Raw genomic sequence first — 14,584 nt, forward strand, 5'->3', positions numbered from 1 at the left:
CGCCATCGGACTTGGATAACGGATGACTTCTTTTTTGAGGAATTCCCCCGTCGTCGGAGAAACTGTCGCGATCGCGATATCGTTGCGCGACATACCGCATGGCCGCTGGTATTGCGATGGAAGAGGGGAGGTTGGTAGAAGGTCGGTGGTATGACAGCATCATCGTCAGCACGAACGCGCGCAGCCCCCCACCTTCCAAGGTTGCGCCTACCGCTTCCACGCGTAAAAGTCGATGACACTACCTGCCCATCCGCTTTTGTTTCAGATACACGACATATCAGCTGAGATCTATTGCGTTTTCGGGCCTTTCGTTGTCGAGAAGGTTTTCGCGTGGTGGGGACGCGTCGACGTACTACTGTTACCTAAGCTTAACTTACATCCATCATCGCCGTGGTTGGAAAACGTGTTTAGGATACTTGCATTGCGATCATACAACAAAATCATGTAGCGGCATTGTACTTGCGATGAACCACTAGCAATCTCATCAAAGCAGTCATCGTCCTCGCTGCTTCTTGATATAACACGTCTGTTGGTGCTTATGCTATCAGTATTATAGGCGGGGCAAGCCGCTCACTGCGCCAAATCCAGAAAGCATTATAAAGGTCCTCGCAGTATTATAGAATATGAATAGAAACAACGAATTAAAATTAGATACGAAGAGTCTGCGCACACGGCGGTGTCGAAACATTAGGAGTACATAGCAGCTTCATTGTCTTTATGTCTCTTCTTGCTACTTCTCAGACACTACCTAAGCCGAAATCGACGTAGAAGTAGAAGTAGAACCTCGTAGCTTGGATTAATGCCTCACACCTCCTATCATACAACGGCAAAAGTAATGCCGCGGATGTCTATTCGCTCATCCCATGATGTACCACGAGGAGCAACATCGCAAAACCAGATCGCCGCTATCACTAACGACGAATGATCATTTATCGCATGTACTTCGCCTGACAAATGGCGGCATACAACGAGAAGGCGATGATAGGCGGAAGTCATCGTGAACAAAGACGCAAAGGCCTCAAACGGAGTTTCTAGTAGGCAAAAGCAGAGAAAAGATTATACACCCGAGCTAGCAGCAGGGAGCAGTAAGACCATCATCAGACATGTAGACAATGCATTCATCACGCGCATAGAACCCAGTTTGTAGAGCGACACTGACATATCTCCATTCAGCTCATCCAAGATCAAGATGAGATCGTCTACTCTACACCGACAGAGCTCTTGCTCCGCCACATGCCATCTCCCTGCGACAATCGTCGCACACGTAGTCCCCCAGAAAATCAAAACGCCAAAGCCAGCCCATTCGCTGCTTGTGATGAACGCCGATGTTGAGATGCGTCCATACACACACCTCTCTTCAATCCTTTTTGCACCGCCAAACGACCCATGATGCAGGTTGAACTTTTGGGTATCATAACTAGTCATTACACACATTACAAAGCGGCATGTTGATATGCTGCTTGAAGCGACTGCCTTGATGAAAGGCAGTCAAAGAGGATATGCTAAATAGCAAAGAGCCTAAGAAGAGTACTTCTCGCGGTAGAACTTGGCCGCGTTGACAAGGTTGACAAGCGCTGCCTTGGTCTCCTTCCACTGGCGGGTCTTGAGACCGCAGTCGGGGTTGACCCAGAGCTGCTCAGGCTTGAGGTAGGTGAGCATCTCGGCGAGACGGTCCTTGATCTCCTGCTCAGAGGGGATACGAGGGGAGTGGATGTCGTAGACACCGGGGCCAATGTGGCGGGGGTAGGCCTTGTCCTCGAAGACCTTGAGGAGCTTGGCGTCGCTCTTGCTGTTCTCGATGGAGAGGACATCAGCATCGAGCGCGGCAATGGCGTGGAAGAAGTCCTGGAACTCGGAGTAGCAGAAGTGGGAGTGGATCTGGGTAGAGTCCTGGACACCAGCGCAGGCGAGCTTGAACGAGTCGACAGCCCATGAGAGGTACTTCTCGCGCTCAGTGCCGGCACGGAGAGGAAGACCCTCACGAAGAGCGGGCTCGTCGACCTGGATGACGTAGATGCCAGCAGACTCAAGGTCAACAACCTCGTCGCGGAGAGCGAGAGCAAGTTGCTGGGCCTGAACAGACTGGTGGACATCGTCACGGGGGAAGGACCATCGGAGGCAGGTGATGGGTCCAGTAAGCATACCCTTCATGGGCTTCTTGGAGATGGAGGCGGCGTACTTGGACTCCTTGACGGTCATGGGGGCAGGGCGCGAGATGTCACCGACGATGATCGGGGGACGGACGCAGCGGGATCCGTAAGACTGGACCCAACCCTTGGTGGTGAAGGCATAACCGTCAAGGCGCTCACCGAAGTACTGCACCATGTCGTTACGCTCGGGCTCACCGTGGACGTAGACGTCAAGGCCAAGCTCATCCTGGATCTTGACGACCTCCTCAATCTCCTTCTCGATGAACTTCTCGTACTCCTCGGGTGTGATCTCACCCTTGGTGAACTTGTTACGCGAGATACGGATCTCCTTGGTCTGGGGGAAAGATCCGATGGTAGTGGTAGGGAACATGGGGAGGTTGAGGTGCTTCTTCTGCTGAGCGTAACGCTCGGGGAAGCCTGACTTGCGCTCGTGCTGCTCAGGGGTGACGCTGGCCTGGCGGTCCTTGACAGCCTTGTTGTTGGTGCGCTCAGATGAGGCGCGAGCCTGCATCGACTTGGCGTTGGCCTCAAGAGCCTCACGGACGGATGCTGGGCCGTCGTTGACAGCCTTGGCGATGACAACGACCTCGGAGACCTTCTGGCAAGCGAAGGAGAACCAGTCCTTGACCTCCTCGGGCAGCTTCTTCTCGCTGTCGAGAGAGTGGGGAGTGTGGAGAAGGGAGCTGGAGGTGGCAACGAGGACACGGTCCTTGCCGAGCTTCTGGACAGCAGTCTCAACAATCTCGATGGCGTTCTTGAAGTTGGTCTTCCAGATGTTGCGGCCGTCGACGACACCGACGGACAGAACCTGGTTGGAGCCAAGCTTGCCGATGACGCTCTCGAGCTGCTCAGGGTTCCTGACAAGGTCGATGTGGATACCAGCAACACCCTGGAGGCTGGGGAAGACCTCGAAGTTGTGGACGATGTCACCGAAGTAGGTGGCGAGGACAAGCTTGGGCAGACCGCTACCGACGAGCTTCTCGTATGCGGGCTTGAAGGCATCCTTGACCTTCTGGGGGAGGTCGTAGACGAGGACAGGCTCGTCAATCTGGACGTACTCGGCACCAGCCTCCTTCAGCTTCTGGAGGAGCTCGACGTATACCGGCAGCAGCTTCTCGAGAAGGGTGATGGGGTCGACGGACTGACCACGGTCGGCCTTGCCGAGAGCGAGGAAGGAGACAGGTCCGATGAGGACGGGGCGGGTGGTGATGCCAGCCTCCTTGGCCTCGAGGAACTCAGCGACGGGCTTGGGGTTCTCGGCAAGGGTGAAGGTCTGGTTGTCTTGGAGGGTGGGCTTGACGTAGTGGTAGTTTGAGTCGAACCACTTGACCATCTCCTGTAGTGGGGTTAGATGGTGTTGATAACTCCCGAACTTTCGGGACTTACCAGCGAGGGGACGTCGACACCGTCCTTCTGGTGGCCACGGCCCATGGCGAAGTACTCATCGAGCTTGTGCAGCGAGTGCTTGGAGTAGCGCTCTGGGATAGCCTAGTCCTGTTAGTCGACTGCAGCGGGTATTGGATGACGTGTGCTTACGTTGAAGAGCTGGATGTGGTCGAGGAGGTGGTCGTAGAAGGCGAAGTCGTTGCTGGGGATGACATCGACGCCGGCGTCCTTCTGGATCTTCCAGTGCTCCAACCGCAGACGCTTGCCCTCCTTGATCAGGTCGTCGCGCGAGAGCTTGTCGGCCCAGTAGGCCTCGTTGGCCTTCTTGAGCTCACGGTCCGCACCCATGCGGGGGAAACCGAGTACTGAAGAGTGTACCATTGTGATGTGATTGTCCAATGCGGACAACTGTGATAATTGGGGGGATGGGTAGGATGTGGTAGAGGGGAGGGGGAAGAGGGTGAGGGAGGAAGGTGGGATGTAGGAGGAAGAGTGGTAGCGGATGGTGTGCTTTATGTTTTTTGCTGGCGTATGCAGCAACGTCGCGGGGTTGGCGCCTGCGTGGCTCCGATTCGACGGTGCACTCACCGCCCTCAACTTTATTCTGCAACGGCGAGAACAATCCGCCGTTCGTCAGGGCTTCCCTCAATCTACGCAGTGTGGAGCGATTATCTTGGACTATCCTGCTGCTTTAGCGCTCCCATGCCCACAGCTATCGCGCACTAGCTCTGCTAATGCTAACTTTTCCCCAAAGCGACATCGGCGGAGGGGCGCTCGGAGCCTTGGCGGTGACGAGCTTGCGCAACTTCAAGCGTGTCCGGTGAGAATTCGGATGTTTCCACAGCACGGGGACGAGGCACCCTGTAAAGATTCACGCAGGAACGATCCCTTCTCGACTGGGTGTTGAGTTTTGGCCATGTCTAACACGTCGTCCATGACAGCATGAATCAGCTCCGCGCCAGCTCTTAGCGGGTTCTGCATCTCAACAGGCATCTTCTGGGTTAGCTCAGACCCTGAAGATCATCGACATCGGGACAATGCCATCAACTCGTCTCGAGCAGAACACCAAGGCGGCATGCGAGTCAGGTGCCATCGGTGGTTTGCACTGCAGCTCTTCTCACGATGGTCGGTAAATGTCCGAGCGAAGGGTTCACGACGAGGCGGCGGAACCACCGAGTACTTGCCTTATTTAGCTGTCTCCACAACCCCGCATCGTGTATAAAACCCCGCCATCAACAAGCCAAGTAGACGATAGCAAGCGCAACAACCCCCCGAGCCAGTGAAACATCCACGGATAATATTCACACGCATATCAAAATGGCTTCAAGACCGACTCACACCCGAACCGCCTCGACAAACCTGGCTGGTGGTTCAGGCCAGCGCGTGCTGGAGGGACGAAATGCCATCATCACAGGAGCATCTCGAGGTATTCCAGCCACATACCCAAACTACATCCCATTCTAACACCCCCAGGCATCGGCGTAGAAATCGCCCGCAACCTCGCCAGCAAAGGCTGCAACGTCTCCATAAACTACACCTCCGACTCCTCCTCCGAGACCGCCTCCTCCCTCGCCTCCGAACTCTCCGCCAAATACGGCATAAAAGCCATCAGCGTGCAAGCAAGCATGGGCTCTGAAAACGGCCCCGCCCACCTCGTCGAAGTAACAAAGAACAACTTCCAGCACCCCAAGACGGGCAAGTTCCAACTCGACATCATCATCAACAACGCGGGCGTCGCCGGAAACAACTACGTCGAGAATGTTGACTGTGAGGACTTTGCTAGGCAGTTCAATATCAATGTGCGGGGACCGCTGCTGTTGGTGAAGGCGGCGACGCAGTATTTGCCGAATGATCGATCTGGACGTATCGTCAACCTCAGCTCTGTGAGTTCGAGCTTGGGATACAAAGGCCAGTCTATCTACGGCGGTACAAAGGCGGCGCTGGAGAGCATGACGAGGACGTGGTCAAGGGAGTTGGCGGAGCGCTGCACGGTTAATGCGATCAACCCCGGTCCTGTTGCTACGGATATGTACTGGAGTAACGATGACGCGTTTATTGCGCAGAACAAGCCGTTTATTGAGAATACGCCTCTTGCGGCGCCAAGGAAGGGGATTGATCCGGAGAGGATATATGAGGCGAGCCAGGGTGCCGGTGGACGGCCGGGTTACAGTGAGGAGATTGGAGGTGTAGTGGGGATGCTGTGCTTGCCTGAGGCGGGGTGGACTACTGGGAGTGTGATATGTGCGAATGGCGGTATGAAATTCAGCTTTTAGACGCTGTCAGGATTAACAGCGGCACGAATGACGACAAGACGAACATGATGTCAGTAAGAACAATTCTTTGAAGTGTAATCTAGTCTACCGCACACGCGTACCACTTTGCCCTACTTCCCCCTTCCCACCCTCCCAAACCTCACTCTCAATAACCACACTCGACGTCTTCCTAATCCCCCCACCTCCATCTTCTCTCACGACAATCCCTCGCTCAGAATCCCGATCACATCTCCACCCGGCTCCCATCCTCTCCTCGCTTCCCACACTGACCCCATCATCTTCTACGCACTCATACCGCGCTGTCATCTTCGTCCGCACACCAATTCTCTCGAGCTCGGATTCATGCTGCAGGTCATCCGCGTCATGTCCTGCAGTACGACTTTGTTTGGTACCGCGACTCCGATTCCGACTACTGCGTAAAGTAGATTCGCCGATGAGGTGAGGGGCAACGTGGCGGAAGAAGAGGCGCATGGTGGGGAGGCAGCCGGTTATTATGACGAGGTTGGCTTCGATGAGGCTGGTAGGAGGGGTGTATTAGCGACGTAGACCTGATGAATGCAACGAAGCCTGCTTCGGAATTTGTGTAATGGGTCGTGAGATTGCGTGGAACTTACATCCAGATACCCGGCATCACGATCGCCCAGGTTTGGTCGATTGTTTGGAGCATGGGAAAGAGGAGGGCGAGGCGGACGCCGCTTGTTATACACGTTCTGTCGCTCCTGTCAGCTTTGTCCCCTCTCATCACTGGACCGCGCTCGTCTGGATTAGGTTCGTACTCACAGTGAGCCCACCCCAAAAATACATATCAACCCCATCTTCTGCGCCCGTGGCATCTGCAATCTAACCACCATCGGCACCGGCAGCACAAGCAACAAAACATCCGTGGCCATATTCAACACCGCCGTCGCCATGTAAAGAGGCGTCCTATCAATGCAGTTCCCCTCTGTGATGGTAACATCCCAGTTCCGTCAGAAAGGCGTGCACGCGAAGATGAGTGGGAAGACAAGGGCGATGTTGTAGCCGACGACGAGGAAAATGCTTGCGTAGACACATGATTTGAACCAGCGGAGGTGAGAGAGGCGGAGATAGAAGAGCAGGAGGGAGAGTTTGGCGCTGGCGAGGAAGGGGCAGTAGATTATGCTCGCTACGCTGATCAACTGTTGAGTGGTCAGTTGGGGTTGGCTTGGTGTTTTGATGGATTGGTGGTGCTTACATTCATGGTAGAGTTGACGCGGTGGCCAGTTAGTTCCCAGATGTGGACGCCGAGAGTGCCGCGGCCGTATTGGACTGCTGGGTGGTTAGATCGCGGATGGTGGGAGTGGGCCTTGCTAAACGCACAGAGAATGGGGACTTGTATTGCGATGGAGAAGCACTGTCGGGTTGATCGTTAGCACGATGTGTCGAGCTATCTATCTTCTTCAAGCTGCGATGCGACGCACCCAGGCTATGAGCAGCGCTACTGTAGACGTTGTTAGAAAGTGTATACAATGTTCGTAATCTGTCACGATCTTGACCAGAGCCGATGAACTTACTATCATCTGATGTAAAGTTCTTCGCCAACCTCGCCTTCGTGTAGACGCGTATAGCCATGAAGATTGCGGCGATGATCATGCCCAGGGTGCCAATCCAGAAGTTAGCAGCCTCGCCCGTTCTTTGGGGGTTATCGACATCGACGATGTATCCAGGCGGAGCTGGAAAGATGGGCTTGTTCATGTCCATGATGCAAAAATGTGGAGAAAGTGTGCGTCCCTGCTAATCGGCGAAGCAGTTGTTCGTGTCTATTTCAGTTCGAATTCTTGTCCCCATCATCTGGGTCATCGCAATCCGTCATTACCTGCTCTGGTCGACCAACATACTCAACATGTAACCATGTTCCATGTCACATGAAATCCTGCTATTGACGATGATGTTCAGTCATAGCGCGCAGGCAATGTCACTGTACACGCCGCATCGCTTAGGCAGTGAGGCTCACACATGCAGCAAGGGATTGGCCTGGAGTACTGCACCGCCAACCAAGAACTTGGTCAGTATACCTGTGCCACTCCACTGCATCGGCATCATAACTCTGCATGGCAATAACGGCTCAGATGTCTTCCTGTCTGGCGGAAGCTTGGGTTGAGCATAAGCATGCCAAGGATGTGGCGTTCGTTGAATTGGCCATCCCTTAGGCGTCGCATCCATCAGTGTGGTTGACCGAGGTCCGCGAAGCGTCTGTTGATGGTCGTTAAAGCGACTGTGCCTCGTTCAGCTCTCCGCGGTCCGCTCGTCAGGGTCGCGGATGATCCCCAAATTAACTGCTTGTGCCGAGCCGTGTGTAAAGTGATATCGAACCTATGGAGAAGCTTACCTTCATAGACCCCTGTAAGCCACCGTTTAGCGAACAAATCGACGGCATTGCCGCTTCGCTGCCGACGGGTGTATGGCCTTCGCGGCACAGGCCGAACGCCACTTGAGTCCAGTCCTGGAAACAATTTTGGCATCCTTCGAGCATCCAGCTTCATCTCATATGTCGAGTCATTGATGAGCAGGAATTGCGCATCCTTGTTGAGGTTAATCCCTCAAACTGTTGAGAGATACGAGCGAGTAGAAAAGCGTGCCACAGCCTGCGTCAAGGTTTCGGCCATCGAGTGTTCCTTGTGTTATCTCTTCACCTATTGGACTGAATATCATCATGACTCGCTTGTCCCTTACCCTACTTGCGGCAGCGGCTGTCGTCCCATTCGCACATGCTGACTATTGCGTGAGGCTGCTCCCTAGTTCCCTTCTATACGAAACGTCTGCTAACATCCACAGTGCTCCGCTCTTGCACTCACCTCCCTAAAGAGTCGGCTGCTCTACCCTGGTCAAGACGCGTATGAGACGCGGGAAGATTCCTACTTCGATCTCAAGCAGCAGGTTATCACACCCAACTGCATCGTTCAGCCCAAGACCGCCAAAGAAGTCGCCCTTGCTGTCAAGACCCTCACAGCTGCTAGTCGATTGAAGTCATGCAAGTTTGCGATTCGTAGTGGTGGACACACTCCATACGTTGGAGCCTCCAATATCGAGAACGGCGTAACACTCGACTTGCACTATCTCAGCACCGTTGAGTATGATGCTAAGAAGGCTTTGGTCAAAGTCGGTCCTGCGGCAACTTGGAACGACGTGTACGATACCCTGGAGCCACTGAACGCGATGACAAGTGGTGGACGCTCGTCCACAGTTGGCGTCGGCGGTCTTACGCTCGGCGGTGGAATCTCGTACTTCTCGCCGGGGCGGGGTCTGGTCTGCGACAACGTCATCGAGTTCGAGGTTGTTCTCGCTGATGGTCGTATCGTGACCGCATCCAAGACTTCGCATCCAGACCTCTTTGCTGTCCTCAAAGGCGGCAACAACAACTTCGGGATCGTCACTAGCTTCAAATTCGGCACCTTCGATTACGCCGGCATGTGGGGTGGTCTGGTTATCTACCCAGAGTCGACAATACAAGACCACTTCAAGGCCCTAATCAACTTCTCCAACAACATTGACAAGGAACCGAAGGGCTCAGCTATCGTCATGCCGGTGTATCAGAGCTCAGCGGGCGCCGATTTGATCTTGAACGCGTACGACTATGCCGAGCCGGAGTCGAGACCCGCGGCTTACGACGAGTTTTTGGCAATTCCTGGCAACATCTCGGACTCCACGGGTATCAGGAACATGTCATCGCTGGCTGCAGAACTCGCGGGTGCTACTACACACAGGTGAGCTAGCTGCCAGTATTGTTTATCAGACGCTGATCAAGGATGTAGTGTATACTTCGGCACGCTGACCTTCGCTAATGATCTTCGCGTGATGACCAAAGCCCATGAGATCTACATGGATGTGCTGTCCAACTTGAAGGCCAAGGCTACAGGTGACTGGCAGATCTATGTGCTCTATCAGCCCCTTCCGCCTTCGTACTGGAGGCAGAGCGCGTCCAAGGGCGGCAATATGCTGGGCTTGGAGCGATTTGGTGAACAGGTGCTTTGTTGTAAGTTCATCACGAAATTCTGTGAAGACTGGACGCTTATTAGTATCGGTAGTATACCAACCCTACATCTCTTGGCAAGGTGCTGAACAGGACGCGCTCTTTCAAGCCGCAGGCGCCGATCTCGTCAACGACATCCGCGAGTATGCCGAGAGCATCGGTGCCGACAACCCATACCTCTACCTGAACTACGCGGACAACACGCAAGATCCCCTCGCAAGCTATGGATCCGCTTCTGTGGAGAAAATGAAGGCTGCAGCAAAGAAGTATGACTCTTCAGGTGTATTCCAGAAGCTTGTGCCGGGTGGGTTCAAGATCTCGAAGGTTCAGTAGGTGATGGATATGTCTTCATAGAACGCATCGATAGCAATGAATGTATCGGTGTGATAACAGCAGAAACATATCGTTTCGGGAAGTGCGACTTCCGATGTGAGCGACGTGCATTCCGCTTTCGGATGGTGTTTCGGTGTACCAACGCCGCTATTGTACTTAAGTCCAAACAAAAGAGTCTTGCAATACCTGGTCGCGTGATACAGGAGGCGTTGCCACGGTAAAGGTGAGGATGTTGGATGAGACCTGTTGTTGACGCGCTGGCGTCATGAAGGCTGGCGTGGAGGAAGGCAGGGTGGCAGGCAGGCGTGAAAGCCAAATCTAAATTTCGCTTGGCGGGCCCACTTGATCGCGCTAGCCATATCTGATGACGCGCATCCACCGCGCGTGTTGGACCCCATCACGTCTTTTCTGAGTGAATGTCGCATCATGTGGCGTGATACGACTCTTTCACGTCATTGTTTGCCCTCTTTTAGGGGCCTCTGTTATCGCGAGGGCTGACTCGCTTTGGCTGCGCGTCGAGGCTTTCTCCAGTTTGTTTGACAAGACGCGTTCAGGGACGCGCCTCCAGTAGTTCGAGTTCAGAATATCGAAAACGGAGTTGACGCGCTCGTCTCAAGTTCACGTAATCCGCAGAAACGCTATTACATTATCTTCCACTACATCACAACACACGCGCGCTCATGCATCATCTGCAGATACTTCTCCTTAAACTGTCTCTGCAACACCACCCTCTGCTTCTCCAGCTCCGCCGCATGATTCGCCTGAGCTCGTAGCATATTCTCCCTAGCCGACACCTCACTCTCTTCAAACCGCTTCTTAGTATCCTCTATCAGCTGCGCCGCACTAACCTGTAAATTCTGCATTTCTTGCTGTTGCTTCGCGAGATTGTCTTGGTATTGCTTCTGCGCTGCTTCCAAGATCTCGCGGTCTTCTTTGTTGCTTTGGGCGCGTGCTTCCTTGAGGTCTTGTTCCAGCTCTTTTAGCTTCTTTTCGTAGTGTTTGATGAGTGTCTCTACGGACGATGCTAGAGCGCCTCCAGCGCCCGTGTCGACTAGTTCGAGGTTTTGGTCGACCATTTCGCGCTGTATGTCGAGTGTTACGGGCTTCTTTCGCTTCATCAGGTATTTGATGATCTTCAGCGCTGACGACTTTCCTTTCTCGTGGCGGAAGACGCAGCTTCCGTGGTCTATCATTCTTTTCCAGAGCTGAGGTTGTTGTTGTAGCTCTTTTTCTCGTTCGATTGCAGCATTGGGTGTGGCCATGTCCCACATTGTCGTCGCTAATACCACACTCGACAGCGGGCCATCACCGCACAATTTTTGGAACATCTTGATATTCTTAATTCCGCTACCGCCTACTCGCACATCTGAGATCCGTTGGAGGAAGATGATTCCAGCTAGTCGCAGTTTCTCCGTGTGCGCCTTGTTCAGCCAGAGCGCGACTTCGCGCAGGATTTCGGAATCGGACCGATAGGTGTCATCGAAACCAGGGGTATCGACGAGATAGACCTTCGTGCCATCCTCGAAAGTACAAGGTACGACTTGTACGGATACTGTGCCTATGATGACTCAGCCCACGATGAATAGGAAGTGGACTATAGCTCTCACATGAGTCTAGTCCATGCCCGACCTCGAGCTTGCGATCGGAGAAGAGGTTGACGAAAGTGGTCTTGCCGCAGCCAGTTATGCCCATCACTGCAATGATTATATCGTCGGGCCTTCGCAATGAAGTCAGCAAATAGTCGTCGGAACGTTGATAGGCTCGTACGTCAATTCTGGGAGAGGAGGTACCTCGCGATGAGGGCTGTCCACTCTGTTCGTCATACTTGTCGTTAGTTCTTCGCGAGTACTAATTGAGGGCAAAATAGTGTTGTATTGTAGTTATCGAAGTCATTCAAGTTGAGCGATGCAAGCTTCTCATGCTTGGAGTGGATACTGTAATTAATTGATTGATATTGGTTTTACGCCTATATGTAACCTCCTAGAGGGCATTCTAGCGGGCACCGCTAAGAAGTTACAGTAGTAGCACACTACCTCGTAGGCCTGTTCTAGGGTAAATTATATACATATTAAAGAGAAGAGAAAGGCCTCTAGGTGCCTCTCATGCCTGTTGTGTTTAGCGGCAATACTGCCTTTTAGTAGTGTTAAAGCAGCTTACTACTGTATTAGATAAGAATAAATAGAAAATAGCAAACGTAAATGTAAAATAATAAGAAAATAGTAAATAAAGGTAGGCGATAGCAGCTTTTAGGCTGCTAGTACTCTACTAAAAAATGCTAAAGAATTTAGCAGGTCTTAGTAAATTTAAATAAATTTATAGTGCAATCGCGCTACTATAGCAGTTTGTTACCTTAATAAAGAATATAAATTTGTTAAGCTAGCCTATTAATTCTTTAAGGTACTTAAGCCCCTCTTTCTGTGTGCTAGAGGAGGCATTAAGGCGTAGAGGCTAGTGTTAAAACTTTAACTAAGTTCTTCTGTAAAAGACAATATGTTTAGAGGTCTTAGCTCTGCTATAGATACATTCTAGAGTTGCATCTTTGTAGTTAAACCTTTAGTAATACTAGGCGAAGTCTCTATGTTTAGAGTAGATTATTAGAGCCTTAGCTAGCACGCGCTAAGGTAAAGTTAGTATAGTTAGTAGCTGTCTAGTAGCGTAGAATAGTTGCTATTGCAAGTACTAAGCAGACAGTTTACCTCTCTTAGTGTTCTACTAGCTTTAGTAGGCTTATTCTAGCAGGCTCTAACCTATTAATCTAATGCCTAAATACGTAGAGTTATTAGCTTAACTAACTAGTAGATGCAGGTCTTTAGCCTTGTTGTTTACTATTTAGTCTACTAATTTATTTCTAGAGATACTAGTGTGTCTAGGTACCTACTATACTCGCACGTTATAGGCATTTATAATACTGTATATCTATAAGAAAGTCTATTAGAATAATGCTAGTGCTTATTCTTAGATACTCTAAATAACAGAGGTACTATTAATACAAAGTATAATCTTCTAGTAGCTAGGTAGAGCAAGATAGACTGCGTATGTAAAACCTCTGTAGGCTCTAATTACTTCTGCGTTAAACACGTAAAAGAGAAGATACAATAAGCTCTAGCTAGTTGTTAATTTAGTCTAGCCTTAGTAAATAGCGTACCTATAGGTTACAGCTCTTTAACCTTTAATTTATTACTTAGAGCTATCTAAGAAGATAGTTACTATTATTAGGCTAAGAGCCTTCTACTATACTATAAAAGCGGCTATAGCTTTAGTTTTAGCCTAGCTAAGAGTAGAGTCTTCTCGCGAGCCTAGTAAGAAATACTAGGCATTAGTTAAAGTTAGCCTAGAGATAGTAGGTAAAAGCTAGGCTATCTGTTAGACTTTAGATTAAGAGCGTTAGTAACCTCTAGCACTTCTGCTCTATTAAATAGAGAGTAGCGTAATTCTATTCGCTAGTAGGTAGAAACTATCTACACTTAGTAGGTGCACTAATTGTTAAAGCTTAATCTCTTCTAGAGCTACTACTACTAATAGTATAGCAGCCTCTCTTAGTATAATAGTATTTAGTGTAGTTTGCTACGCTAGTAGTACAGCTCTTGTAGTAGTTATTATAGTGCAGTCTATTATAGCTAGGTACTACCTAATGCAGGTGCTAACTATAGGCTTACAGAAGGCCTTAACAATTTATAGGTTCTTTATTCTCTCTTTATACTAAGCTTTAGCTCTATAGAATAATAATAGTATAACGTAAGTTATAACTACTTTGCAAAGAGACGTAGTAGGTAGGCTATAGGTAGTATTTACAAGACTTTAAAGGTAGTAAGAGATCTTTTAAGCAACTACTACCTATTTAGTAATATAAGTTTTAAAGGTTAGCTTTCTATTAAACTAAACCTCTAGCTAGCGCAAAGCTGTCTAGCTACTATTTACTTTAGAGAGAATAGCGTAAATTTCTTAGTTATTAAGCTAGATAAGAGAGGAAAGCAGGCCTTGTTTTCTTGTTAGGTAAATTAGCTTAGTCTTCTTAGAGGCGAACGTAATTTTGTTTGCTACTCTCTATTTATTAATAGACTTTAAATTAGAAGCTAGTAACATAGTACTCTTGTCTAGAGAATAGGCAGTTCTATAGATATAGATATTATTAGTATACCTAAAGCGCAATTATTAGTTCTAGTTTAATAGTTTAGCTAGGTAGAGAGTATAAAGAACTAGCAATAGTAGTAATTCTTAGAGTATTCTACAGCGTATAGAGTAGGCTAGAGTAGTAGCGTTTTCTAGCCTTACGCAGATAGTTCTGTTAGATAAAAACTTTTAAATAAGCTTTCTAAGAATTAAAGGCTAGCTCTACTCTTTAAGTTATTAAAGAAACTAATTCTTAAGTAGTATATTAAATGCCTCTTAAACGTCTATAGTAGCTATAGACATATACTTATACCTAGACTAGGCTGTCTCTACGTTGTAGATAA

The 14,584-nt window shown here is 50.2% G+C and overlaps 5 protein-coding genes across 5 annotated transcripts; 2 read left to right on the forward strand and 3 right to left on the reverse strand.

Moving 5' to 3' along the window:
* Positions 1 to 1,518: 1,518 nt before the first annotated feature.
* Positions 1,519 to 3,917, reverse strand: MET26 (homocysteine methyltransferase Met26; the record flags this gene model as incomplete). The annotated part of the gene is made up of 3 exons (XM_049404196.1): positions 1,519 to 3,486; positions 3,537 to 3,638; positions 3,687 to 3,917. The coding sequence occupies 3 exons, from the start codon at positions 3,915 to 3,917 to the stop codon at positions 1,519 to 1,521; spliced, it is 2,301 nt and encodes a 766-aa protein (XP_049250038.1).
* Positions 3,918 to 4,853: 936 nt separating this feature from the next.
* J4E88_010606 (uncharacterized protein) lies at positions 4,854 to 5,809 on the forward strand (the record flags this gene model as incomplete). Its single annotated transcript, XM_049404197.1, has 2 exons — positions 4,854 to 4,962; positions 5,010 to 5,809. The coding sequence occupies 2 exons, from the start codon at positions 4,854 to 4,856 to the stop codon at positions 5,807 to 5,809; spliced, it is 909 nt and encodes a 302-aa protein (XP_049250039.1).
* Positions 5,810 to 6,777: 968 nt separating this feature from the next.
* J4E88_010607 (uncharacterized protein) lies at positions 6,778 to 7,528 on the reverse strand (the record flags this gene model as incomplete). Its single annotated transcript, XM_049404198.1, has 3 exons — positions 6,778 to 6,966; positions 7,023 to 7,096; positions 7,342 to 7,528. 3 exons carry the CDS (start codon positions 7,526 to 7,528, stop codon positions 6,778 to 6,780), a joined length of 450 nt encoding a protein of 149 aa, XP_049250040.1.
* A 952-nt stretch (positions 7,529 to 8,480) lies between these two features.
* On the forward strand, positions 8,481 to 10,130 carry J4E88_010608 (uncharacterized protein; the record flags this gene model as incomplete). Its single annotated transcript, XM_049404199.1, has 4 exons — positions 8,481 to 8,549; positions 8,603 to 9,531; positions 9,580 to 9,800; positions 9,853 to 10,130. The coding sequence occupies 4 exons, from the start codon at positions 8,481 to 8,483 to the stop codon at positions 10,128 to 10,130; spliced, it is 1,497 nt and encodes a 498-aa protein (XP_049250041.1).
* Positions 10,131 to 10,786: 656 nt separating this feature from the next.
* Positions 10,787 to 11,953, reverse strand: J4E88_010609 (uncharacterized protein; the record flags this gene model as incomplete). The annotated part of the gene is made up of 3 exons (XM_049404200.1): positions 10,787 to 11,688; positions 11,738 to 11,847; positions 11,898 to 11,953. The coding sequence occupies 3 exons, from the start codon at positions 11,951 to 11,953 to the stop codon at positions 10,787 to 10,789; spliced, it is 1,068 nt and encodes a 355-aa protein (XP_049250042.1).
* Between the last annotated feature and the right edge of the window lie 2,631 nt (positions 11,954 to 14,584).

The sequence above is a fragment of the Alternaria novae-zelandiae genome (assembly GCF_023758075.1).
Source record: "Alternaria novae-zelandiae strain BMP 2774 chromosome Unknown scaffold_36, whole genome shotgun sequence".
In the NCBI taxonomy this organism is placed as follows: Eukaryota; Fungi; Ascomycota; class Dothideomycetes; order Pleosporales; family Pleosporaceae; genus Alternaria; species Alternaria novae-zelandiae.